At 32.6% G+C, this 13,225-nt stretch overlaps 1 protein-coding gene across 1 annotated transcript in view; it reads left to right on the plus strand.

The window, feature by feature from the left end:
* Positions 1 to 814: 814 nt before the first annotated feature.
* LOC119632661 (prickle planar cell polarity protein 3-like) overlaps positions 815 to 13,225 on the plus strand; it is a 31,841-nt gene continuing 19,430 nt past the window's right edge. The window contains exon 1 of the mRNA XM_038025680.1: positions 815 to 1,430. Within this exon, the coding sequence (XP_037881608.1) occupies positions 1,186 to 1,430 (245 nt within the window). The 5' untranslated portion in view covers positions 815 to 1,185. The remainder of the gene's footprint in view (positions 1,431 to 13,225) is intronic.

A 13,225-nucleotide genomic window follows, 5' to 3' on the forward strand; every position in this document is an offset into this window, starting at 1 on the left:
AACAGTATTTTACACGATAACAGCTAACTCTTGCCGCTAGTCTGGAAAAATCATATTTTAATTACAAAATTTGCGTCGATTGCATGCGAAAGTTATTTCAAGTTAATCAAAATATTTGCATATATGGATATACACTCACGCGCTCAAACATGAACACACATCAAATGTTTAAGTTAGTTTAACGATTCGATTCGATTCGATCCGATCCGATCCGATCCGTCCGTCCGTTTTCTCTTTCGTTATCATGTCATAATAGTGTTCACTACAAAGTGATAAAGCCGCAGTCACTTAAAGCGATTCGTATATCATATCAATTTTTTTGTGATAGAAAAAAAGTTACGAAAATTTCTTTGTTTTTTGACATTTGCTATGAATAGAATTTTTTGTTCAGCTGATTACGATCACTTCGAAGCGTGTCTATCACATTTTCAATGCTATTGAGAATAGAACAGCAATGACTGTTTATATATATATATATATATATCTATATATTTCATACGATTTCTGATACGTATTTCAAATGGTGTGAGAAGAGAAACGAAATTGTTATACATACACACATTTGTGATTAATATAAAAATTCGAGTTGTTTGATATCCAAAAAACTCGTAATTACATTCAAGTCATTCACGAATGGTTAGCGAAAGGGTAGAACACACCTTTTCAAAATGTAAATACATATATATATATATATTTTTTCGATTCAAATTCGAAATCTGATCATTCGATGCACACAATTTAAGAAGTTTACAATTACAATTTTGCACTCAAATTATTCTTTAAGTATTCGTAGTAAACAAAACTATATTTATAGGTATGTCACTTAAGTATTTACTATTGAGAAATTTCATTTATGCGACAGCAACAGCCAGTCGGCCATCACCTATCTTACATGCATAAGCATTTCCATATAGCATGAAAAGTATTCTTATCGTCTTTTTACACCACATACAAAACTGTTTATGGTATATGTGCAATAAATCCATATACGTTTTGAAGAAAAACAATAAAATTAGAGCTCTTATCATTTGAAGGCAAAGAGTTTCAATTTTTAGCTGTCTTGATCGGGTTTCACATATCAATTTACATTAGTCGGTATTGAAGACGAACGTTTCCAATAAAACGAAGAATAAATGAATAATAGTTAAGACTGAAATAGTCATTGAATTAATTTAAAAAATTAAAATGCATTTAAAAGTTTGTAAAACTACGACAAAAGTGTCGAAACCTATATTATGCGTTCAAACCTATGATACAAAATCTGATACACATATGATCAATATGTGCAACGATTTCGAAGTGCAGCCTATTTATGTACGAAAACAGCCAAAATTTCCGACACGTGAACGTAACTTGGCAGTTAGACGTAAAAAACCGCCTTCAGTTACCTCATATTTTAATCAACGGTTGCATCGTGAGTGGTGTCGCAAGTAAGTTAAAAATTGATCAATCTTTGTACAGTGAGTCTCATTAATGTTGGGTTCTTTTTTCTTTTTTCGCTCGACAAAGAGTAAACGCTTGTTAAACTTAATCCGTTGTTCAAACATAAAAATATTATTATTTTTTTTTTTTTTTACTACCTTACTGTATTACTAGGGAATACATATGAAAATGTAAAAAAAAAAAAAAAATTAAAAACAAACAAAATATTATTCCAGTAGACAAGAAAATTAAATAACTTTAACAACTTTAAAAATATAGCTCCAATAAGATTGAATTCTTTTCATATAAGGAAGGATACGAAGAGAGTAAACGGCATATTATTAAAAATTATTAATTGAATGCGTATCCTTCTCTCACTTAACAACGTCATTTAACTGTTTGGATGCACTTTGTGTAATTTTTCTTGCGTAGGGTAAGAGAGAGATATGTTTACTGCCATGATCGCCGTAAGCCGTTGGTATAAGAACGTAATAAGATCAGAGAATCACAGGGATATCACTTTTCTAAGTTCAGTTATTCCACGAAAAGTTGGGCATTTTCCCTGGCAAATTGCGGTCTAAACTCTTCTTTTTTTTTTTTTTTTTTAAACTGACTCAGTTTTCGACATATGAGTAAGTTTTCTCTACTTGTAATGAAGTGAGGCAAGTTGCTTCACTTTTCTGTCGAACGGGTTACAATCGCAAAAATTAAGATAAGCAATTGAAATTTGACAAGTGTGTAGTTTGATTGAACAAAGAGAAGAGTCGTTCTATTCGAAGCATTTCCCAGTCTTGAGCCAAAAAAATGTCAATGTACCAAATTTCATCAAAATATAATAAAAATTGCGGCCTGCAGATTAAAGATAAACATACAAGATGGACAGACGGACCGACAAGCTTAGTCAGATTCCGAAAATGATTTTGAATCGATCGGTATAACAATAGATGGGTCTATCCCAAATCCTTCTCGGTATTGCATACATCCGCCATAACTTAACATACCCTTGTACCACCACAAGTGGTGTAGGTGCACATTAACAAAGATAATTTTATTTTTATTTTCTGAATATAAATATAAAAATATGTGTCACAAGCGTTTTGTAAATACTTTTCATATTAGATATAAACATGTATCACAAATATATTTCAATGTACAGCCAATGCGAAGGGAACAAATGACAATAACAATTCATCGTAACGAGAATATTTTCAAGAGATTCTTTTCAAATATTTGAAAACATTAACGGGCCTAGGTAATTTTTTAAGCATTGTCTAGAACCAAGTTATCACAAAGCGCGGAGCCATGACAATGCCCTTTGAGCGAATGCATGGATCCAAAAGATGATATTAAGAAAAGCGGCAGCAATCAAGCATAGATGTCCTCTTCCGACTGTGACCGAAGATGTTTGTGAAGTGCAGACATCTCTTGAATCTTTGGAAATAACGATATTTAGGGAATCAAATTGCTTTTAAGGAGAAAAGAGAAATGGCTTACCTCTGAGCAAAATAACATAGAACTAACTTCGAGACGACGGACAAACGTTTGTACGTAAAAGAAAAGGTGACTCCGCAAAAATGTTCAAATTTCGCACATAGCTCAGCCGAAGCAAGCTTGTATCAAATAAATTCTTGGCGAAGAAACTTGATTTTTTTTTTTTTTTTATGAAAAACAAAAACAACAATCGACTGAAATTAAGAATATCTGACCTTGCATTGATTGCTAAATCTCAAAACTATGAAATATTAAAAAATCCAAATTGACTAATGACTCTCAAGAAGATGATACTGAAACGACAGCAATTATCGCTGATTAAGACTTTTAAAGAAAAAAAATTTTAAAACTCAATAAGTGAATAAAAAGAAAATAAGTGTTCGTCAGAAGAATTTGAAATGCTATTTACTTGCAGTAAAAGTTTTGCTGATAAAAAAAAAACAAAAAAAAAAAAAAAACAAATACTTTAAATAACTTTATTCAATTAAATATTCCTTTGATTAACATCGTCATGGATATTAAAGTAGAAAGTATTTAAAAACATTTTTAAAACAGAAAGCTTTAAACACATTCCGAATTTGCACATTCCTTTTTGGAAATATTGTTTATTTAATCAATAATATAATATTTTTGAACAATAAGAGAAATTCGGTTTTTATACCCATCACCGACAGATGAGGGGTATATTCATTTTGTCAAAACATTTGCAACGCCCCGAAGGAATCATCGGAGACCGCGCAAAGTATATCTATTCTTGATCAGTATCAAATTATAAATCGTTTTAAGTGCGTCCGTCTGTCCGTTTGTCCGTCTGTGTAATCGTTGCTCTCCCGGCTGCGAAAATGCAGCTATCTATTTCAAATTTGGCAGAAACCGTGGAAGTCCTTGCACGCAGGTTAATATTCCAAATGGGCTAAATCGGTCGAAGGACACGCCTGCAGTACCATGAAACTGTTTCTCAAAAGGAATAAATAATTGGTTTTGTGCTCACTATACCAGATAAGTGTACAACAAATTGAACGCATATTCTATGGACGATGTTGTAGTACCTGTACAAAGATGGGAAGAATTGATCACGCCTCCCCAATATGACAGTGTATCAAAATTTCCATTTTTTTTCAATACCTTTATAATAACCTTAAAAAAACCCCGTACACTTAGGCGTGTGCATTTTGTCTGCCTACGCAACGGTATAGCATTGGCGGTGAACATTCTCCCGTTAGCGAAGATGAAGACATCGCCTTCAAAATTGCACCAGTATTTGGAAGAAGTTTTAAACTTTTCCAAAGATACGCCTACAATGCCTATGCGGCAAGAACTTTCATTTTGAATATAGAACAAATCGGCAGTGCCCACTTCATATTATAGAGCATTAAAAATTTAGTTCATTTATTTATTTTCTCTCTTTTAGGTTACACGGTGTTGGGTATAAAAGATTCGGTCACCACCGAATATAATTGTGTTAGTTTTTTCTTTCCTTATTCTTCGGCAAGAGCGCGAAGGCTGCTTTTTGCTTTACTCCAGATTCATTCTCCATATAACTCCTTTTCTCAGCGAGTACCTTGTTAAAAGAATAGATAGATAATCAAGTACTTGAAGATCCTCAAACCAATTTTTTTGAACCGCAAACATTAAAATTAATCAATTTGATGATTCTTAGCAGTTCCTGCGCTACAAACTGTGTCTTCTAGTGTTAGTAAATGTCTTATAAGCTGAGCCTTGTCATTTCTTACTGTCGATTAAAAGAACATTAACTCGTTCACTACACCAACCGCCATACATATGTGTGTGACAGAAGTCTTTGTTCAATTTACTTAAGCATGTGTAAGAAGGTTCTTTATCGAGTAAATTTGTTAAGTTCTAAAATGATAGAATGTATGAAGACTGGGTCTCGTTTATTGCTGTCAATATTTTATTTTATATTTTCACTTCTCTGCGATGGATGTTTTCCCCAGGATTACTTGCTAGCGAACAGGTTCATATATACTGCGTCCAATAATTCGCAAAACTAAGTACGAAAAAGCCTAATTATTTTTGTGAAATTCGACTTTGTTCATGAACATAATCTCCTTCAAGAGTGATGATGGTGAAGAGTCGGTCGAACACTTCTTTGATATCGTAATGCATGTCAGTTTAACTTAACAAGCAATTGGTGAGTATAGAAAGACTCCGCCTAAGCTAAATACAATTAGCAAAATAAATGACGTTGTATATAAATATATTTATATATAAACCACAGACAACAGCTCGCTTTAATAGTAATAAAAAAAAAAAATGTAATTATGCCGTGTGTTTAATGCGAGATGTATTATAAATATATTCCCAAAAATTTATTGACATTAATTTCTAATGATTGATTAAATATTTTCTGGCAGTGTACCAACAAATAAACTAAAGAATATATTTGGAGCATATTATTCCGTGCAATGGATGCCAAAAACTAGTAGAGACGCAGCAGTCATTAATCAATTGCACGACTCTCTCGTTCTCATTATTATTGGTGCAGACACTTTTTGTTTGCTTCTGCCAAGATGAGTTTGGAGCACATAACATATCGCTCGAACTGATTGTTCGTAGCATCGCATATAGATGTCGTCACTATTCACGATTCCACACGATTTGCAGAGTTACTTAGATACAACTTTCACAAGAAATGTGTAAAAATTTCACGATATTGCGACCAATAGCTTACATGTTACAATTGCCTTAGGGACAATACAATGGTTATTTGATCGCTTTGGAAGAGTTTCGCCGCTTAAATGTCGCATTATTGTGTTATTTCTTTTATAAGCGATGGTATAAGCACCTGTCCTAGTTCATTCTTGTATAAGGTATAGGTAGCCCGTGCGAACATTAAATTTTGCATTAATCTTAGGAATGAACTGAACGTGGTAGTTATTGAAAGGAAGGAGAACTAGAAATTAAATATCACACCACAAACCAGTTCAAAAGACTTTCTAAACATGACGACATATTTCGTTTACTTTGATGAGATATGGCATTTGGACCGACCCTCAGCACGATTTTATCCGATTCATTAAAAGCTAGAGTTTTTTTTTTGATATTGTGAACGTGTTTAGCGGCCAATTTTTCAAACCTCTACCGAAAACATTTGCGCCCCGCTGGGCTTATACGCTACAATTTTTCAGTTCTGAATGTTCGAACTGCAAATGGTAAACAGTCGAACAGTACCCTGCGCCGCTAAGGAAAGTAATATGTATGCGCATATTTTGAACGTTTCGTAACGCCGTCTCCCGTATTCTGCTTTTGAAAAGAGTATTATCTTTAGGGTTTACGACACAGGATGCGTGCAAGTAATTGAATTTTTCTGAGTTAAGACAAAGGTAAATTTTTCCCGTTCAACTTATAGTAAAGTTCGATAAGACACGATAACTGAATAGCAAGACAACACGACCCTGTTGAAAGGAAGCATTAATGCCGATGCTAAAACCAAATATTGCATTACGAACTGTTTCAATAAGGAGTACGTTACCATTGAGAAACCGTGTAGTTAATTATTACAACAACAATTTCCAATAAGGTAATATGTTCAAAGACAATGTTGAAGGTCAGATGACGACGCCCGGCTTTATATTGCAAAATCTATTCAAAAAACTTGAGCGATTGAAAGGCAGTAAGTTACACTGTCTCACTCCTCGTCTGCTTTCATCAGAGACTGTTTTTTTTTTTTTTTTTTTTTTCTAATTAATATTTATTTCAATCGATTGAAAAGCGCTCTAATGTGGCCCTAAAATCATGTGCTGTTAGAAAGAAGAACCAAAAGTAGAAAATAATTTGTGTAAAATATTTTTTTCAATGTGCGCACAACGTAACTTTAAAAAGTTTTAAAATATACGCATACCATTAGAGAGCCCCCGTAGCGTCTTATGAAATATCGCATGGTTTAAGTATAAAATCGAGATCATTTATCCGTTCCATCATTAGCATCGAAAATTAATTGTACGAATTGTACACGAATAAGCACTTGACGATCAATAGCAATGCAGCGGTAGCTGGTTCGTCGACATTTATACACCACCTTGTACGTTTATGTATATATAATATTCATGTATTCTATTTTCTGAGACCCCGAAACAATTTTTTTTGTTGAAATACTACTTGAAAAAAATAAATAAAAATCTTTTTATAGCCTCGTTTTGTATATGATGATGCATGAAAATTCAAGGTCATTGCTTTTTATAAAAAGGTCAGCATATCAATTAGTTTAGATGAGCCCGTTTGTCCCTCTGTCACGTTACTTGATGCAGTCTAAGAGTCAGTTTAAGAGAGTTCGAAAAGAACTGGGGCATCACTGTTTGAATAGCCGCTTAATATAATCTGTATATATATATATATATATATATATACATATATATAATATAATATGTATATATATATACATATATATAATATAATATGTATATATATATATATATATATATATATATATGTATGTTATTAATGGTTGGATTCTGATAACGTTTGTTAACAAAAAACACGACAACAAATGTAAGGTAGCGGATTACGTGGTACGGAAAGAAGACCGATTAATATTTACACAAAATGATTCACGCTATAAGTTTTTTAAAATAATGTATGGAATACATTGCTTATGAGGAAGTCTTGCTAAATGCTTGCTAAAACTATAAGGGAAAACGTTATATATTTTGAAAACTCTTTACTAAGAACATAGCATGGATTCGTCGTTGTCAATCACATGTTAATCCGTCATTGGCGGGATTGTGTTCATCTATTGGAGGCGGCTTTTTACAGAGTTCTACCCCAAACCTCTGGATCCGGAGCTAATCAAAAGGAAAGGTGTGGGTGGCAAGAATTGTGAATTTTAAAAGCAACATAACTTATTTTTCGTAAAAAGGCTTTAAGCTATTTCAGTACTGGAACAACTCTGCAATTTGAAACACCAATCCATACGATCCATTAGACAATGTATTCCTTAAGTCCGAAATGCGCCTCAAATGAAAAATAGAGAATAACAATAACTGAAAGATGGATTTCTTTCAGTTGTTGAGCAAACGTTCAAAAAGAAAAAACCGCAAGGAGACCATAGCCTGAATGAGGAAGTGCTTGGAAAAGAGAAAGAGAGAATTTTGAGTATAAAAAACAAAATCGGAATCAGAAGAGAACATACTGTGTGTTTTAAACTTTGTCGCTGCAGTCAAACGCCGTTCATTTAGGGTGCCTTTCCCGCAAGTATATGCTCTAAACGTACCTATGACCTGTGCTTTTGCTAATTGCAAATTTACCAACACGACGCCTCTGCACCAAGCGCTATACATACAATATTATATATTGTACGCCAGATATTACATGTTATCCATTATCTATTGCTCTCTTCATGTTGCTCATTATTCACTAATTTGTTACCCAACTGCAATTTTACGATTCTGTATAGACGAACCACCAATACGAGATCCATTCCTTTATAAGAAATGTTCATTCTCTTATGTTTTTCCGTTTTAGTTGCGGCGAATATGTCATAACAACATTCTATTCAGTCGTCGCTCTTCTTTCTCTAACCACCCACCCCATTCGCTATGATGATTATCATTAACGAGAAATGATGCATATTTGTTTACATTAGGCAGAGGGTATCCAAAATTTGCCTCAAAATGAGTACACAACGTTCCTGGATTATTTATTTATTTTTATTTTTTTTTTATTTTTTTCATTTTTTTTATTTTTTGTATGTAATGAACTCAAAGGTAATTATGAAGCATCTGTCAATGGCTTTTTAGTTGAGAAACAATTTAATGGACACATAACCAGTCATTTGATAAATACATGCAAAGAACTTACAAAAGTGAAATAAATTTTCATTTAGACATAAAAGTCGGTAATGCAATTAAAATTATTGTTTATTTTCAAAAGATTTTTCTTTTCATCACTTGGACTCTGCTCGTAAGTTTTATTGTGTATTAGTATTAACGAGAACAACATAGATTTTCAAAAAAAAAAAAAAATAAAAATAAAAATAAAAAAAAAATAAAAAAAATTAAAGGAAAAGATAATCTAAACACATTATAGCTGCTCCTTTATATCCATTTCTCTCACTAAGAAACATATGCATATGCGGCTTAACATGGCGTGAAAGATCTCATCAGGCGGAACTTAGTTTTAGTTTAATTCGATTTCTTTGATACTTTATTTAATACCCTCGATGCCTTAAATGTAATTGTTTGCAAGTGCAAATATAAATACCTGTATACAATACATATATACATACAAAAGGTATACAAATAATAAGTATTCGGCTTGGATAGAATTTGGACATTTTCACTGCGAACTTCCTTAATGTATACATATATCGAATTTCGTTTTCAGTTGTTTTTGTTTTTGTATATCGGCTATCAGTGGCACCAGAAATAAGACAAAAAATTACATTAAGCATATACGTTCTGGAATATGATTCTGAGTGGGCTTATCGTCGTATCTGTCTATTCATTTATTTGTCTATCCTCTGTTGCTGGAAGGCTGCGAGTAGCAAAAAAAAAAAAAAAAAACAAAATAAATAAAGAGATGCAAGTTGTGTATATATTCGGGATCGATAATCGGGATCCGTCTGATCAATGGCCAAATTGGAACAATCGAGTGCAGCTAGGCCTCACCACTGATCACAGTGGAATTTATTGTTCTGGTGCTGTTTAGGCCCCAACTCTGTGGGCATTGTCTAACTCGTCAGGGCGCGTAGTACGTTTAAAAGTGGCTTGGGCCACCGTGGGGTTAAGCATTTCAGGCAGGAACCTACGTTAAATCCTTGCCACAAATTCTGATCAATGGCCACATGCATGTCCAATCGATCAAAATGATCGTCCATCAAAATCATGCGATATAAGTTCATTGTACGCTCTTCGTTGGTATGAAATTAACCTCTTGCTTTACTCCAATAATCCACAAACTATCAATGAGCTAATTTTCCGAGATTATTATTACTAAGGAGCTACGAGGCTAAGGAGCAAATTTATGTCGAAAACACATTATATTGATATATTTCATTGAGTTTTTTTTTTTTTTTAAATCGATGCATGGAATGCGGAAATCAGTATCCATTCATTAAAGAAACTTTTTCTACAAAAGATCGACAATAAAATGACAAACTGAAATATTGATACTATTGCTACTCCGTCTTCGTCTATTCTTCCTGTCTCTAGTGTCTCTAGTAAATCGTATTTTAATTTAATGTCAAATATATGGGAAAAATTATTCATTATTTTCAGTAAATCACAATGAATGAAATGCAAACAATAAAAATCATTTTTGGCAGCCAAAGAAACATTCAGATACGCCTGAGAAATAATAAATTTTAAAATATCTGCATTAAATAAACATCTGCTGATAAATTGACCGAAGTAATTATGTAAATGTACAATAGAGAAATATATATATATATATATATACCCATATGTGTACACATATACTTACCTATGTGCGTATGTAGAAATAATTAATATACGTCTTTACGTATACTTTTTATTATATTCAATTTTTTCAACAATGCTGGGCAATAAAAATAAAGAGTTGGTGTTCTCGAGAGTCAGGTTGTCTCCAAACGTTGGGAAAAGGAGTTTCTAAACAACGATTTTGATTATTTTGTGGATATAGAATAAACATAGTTTTGCCGCGATCAACGAGATGAAGACCGCCTCGCTGAAAGAGCTGAACGAGTTTCAGCAATACTTCGAGAATTGGAAAAGGCGCTGGCCCGAGCGTATTATATCTAAGGCGGATTACTTTGAAGGAGACAAAATCAATATTGAAGAAAATAAGAAGCCACCTTTCCTTTGAACACATCCGCATGTTGAAATTATAACAAATTTTAAATGCCTTTCGTCTTTGTTTGAATGAAAGTTGAAAGCTAACTCATACAGCTAGAGGTCGAAAATTACTAGTGAAAATATATTTTAAAATTTGTGACGCTGTTTGAGAAGTTTTCCATTTCCATGACTTTCTCTTTGTAAAATGATTTATGCAAACCGATCAAAAATATAATTTAATATATTTATGTGAATTTGAAAATTTCATAAACAATGTAGGACGAGAGACATGGCTACATTAGTGCATAATATCTTTATTACAGTTTGACTTTTTCTGCAATCTTCTCCAAATGATAATTTTTTAGAGCTCTTTTGTAAAAACAAAAGCAACAAGTAGTTTACAAGAAAAACCATTAACACCATAATGATTAAGAAAAACTTGTTCAGTGTGATTCTTACACTGGATACTTTCATCGCATCCGTGCAAATCACCGAAGTGAGCCATGAGCTAATTAGTACTCCACTCATCCCATTGACAAATTGAAGGCAAGCGACTATCGTTTGTTTCCCAATACCCAAGAATAAAATGTATTCTAAATGGAGTCAAGTTCATTTCGAAATTATTAGTGAAAAAGATTCCATTGCATGCAGTCGCTTGAAAATGTAGAAAAATCATTGAATAGCAAAAAAAAAATGTTTTATTTTTTTTTTCTACTTTTTTGTTTAGGTTAAACTTTGTATGTTTCCTATCATTTTAGTAAAAATATTTAATTGAAAAAAAAAAAAAAAATTTTTTTTAATTTACTTTGGAAATAAAAAGAAAATTTCGATTATCGCTTTTATGGAAAAGTTTCTCACAGCACTATTTTAAATTAACTGTAATTGTGTTGTTGTATGTATTCTCTCTAACCGGAAAACTAGTTCCTATTGCAGATGTTTTTCAGCTTTTGCAAGTAAATGCCACTGCCATGTATGCATTTATGAAAACAGGTGAATTCGTAGACATCATGTTATTGAAAAATATCTTTTTACCTTTATACTGTTTTTTTTTTTTTTTTTTTTTTTTTTTTTCATTTTTAACACAAAAGCTAGCAAAATTATTTACCATCATACCCTCTCTTCCTTCCTCGTTCGATCGTATTGTGGGCAAGTTTTTTTTGAGGACCGAATAATTAACAGACAAAATAGCTACGCAAGTGATCTTATTATGCAAGCTTTACCTATTCATCACTTGAAATAAAATTGTAAAGATGTTCAAATTTTAATGCTAACCGTGGATACAGCATCGCATTGAAATTCGTTTTGATTTGTGCTTCAAAATTTACCGACCAGAAATACACGCCTAAATTTAAGTCGCTAATCGGGATTAGAGAAAAACGACGCAAATTACATCATATCCAAAAAGGTTTCCCTATATATTGCTATGTTCAAGAGGTAAGGCGAGCTTCTATTCGAAATATTGTTGGGTTTCGATTCTCAATGCGAAACTCTTTACATTGTACTGCATTAGTTGTACAAACGTATATTACGCTTATGCGGATGTATACAAAACCTAGAAGAGCTTGAGATAAACTCGAAATGATTTAAAGTTTATCTGTCTTTTATTATTGCGTTTAACATACAGGTCGCCATTATCATTTATTATTTAATGAAATTTTGTACATATTTTTGCACAATTTTTGCAACCACATCCGATATAACGCTTGATTTAAAAAAAAAAAAAAAAAAAAAAAAAAAAACCATTATATGATTATACAACTGCAAGCCTATTTAACGATGGGCCATAGTCCACTATAATGTTTTCACCTGTTTTTCTGTTAATTTGATACAACAGCAGTTAACATCTGTTAGAATTCTTATGACATATATATATATATATTAGTCAAATTTTTTAAAAATGAATAAATTTATTGAACAGAAAATTTGAATTAAATTCTGTTTAGAGATCAAAATGTTTAACCAGATAAATTAGAAAGCTTAAGAAAATGATACTGCAGCAAAACAATCGAACAATCAAAAGTTGGGAAAGGCAGCAAAGGCTCTACAGGTAGGAAAAAGCAATTGAAGACTGCAGTCGTCAAAGCAAATATGAACAACGTGAAATGGCCTGCATTAAGCAATCGCCGATTATAAATATTGGTGAACTTTATGTTTCCTCGTCTTGTCACAAAACAACTCAATTTTTTTTGTCTAAAAAAACGAACATCATACCAACATGCAAGTAGGTAAAGAAACGCTCCCTATATAGGGAGGTTTTCGACAGTATTTTGTGTGTCATCTCGGGCAAGACTAACCAAGAGTTGAATTACGGTCCGCGTTATGGGGTCATCGTACCTTATCAAACACAAAAACCACCCGATCGCCTTTTGAGTTGACAGTACTCGGCTGCATTCGTATCGACTTAGGGTTTTCCCTTCACCGTTAAGTGAATAAAAATATATAAATGCAAGTAAATGACAAAAAAAAAAAAAAAGGAAGAAAGTAAACAATCATCAAAATAAATTAATTTAAATTTATCTGAACACAAACTAAGGCAAGTA

Source organism: Glossina fuscipes, unplaced genomic scaffold (assembly GCF_014805625.2).
Source record: "Glossina fuscipes isolate IAEA_lab_2018 unplaced genomic scaffold, Yale_Gfus_2 1, whole genome shotgun sequence".
Classification (NCBI taxonomy): domain Eukaryota; kingdom Metazoa; phylum Arthropoda; class Insecta; order Diptera; family Glossinidae; genus Glossina; species Glossina fuscipes.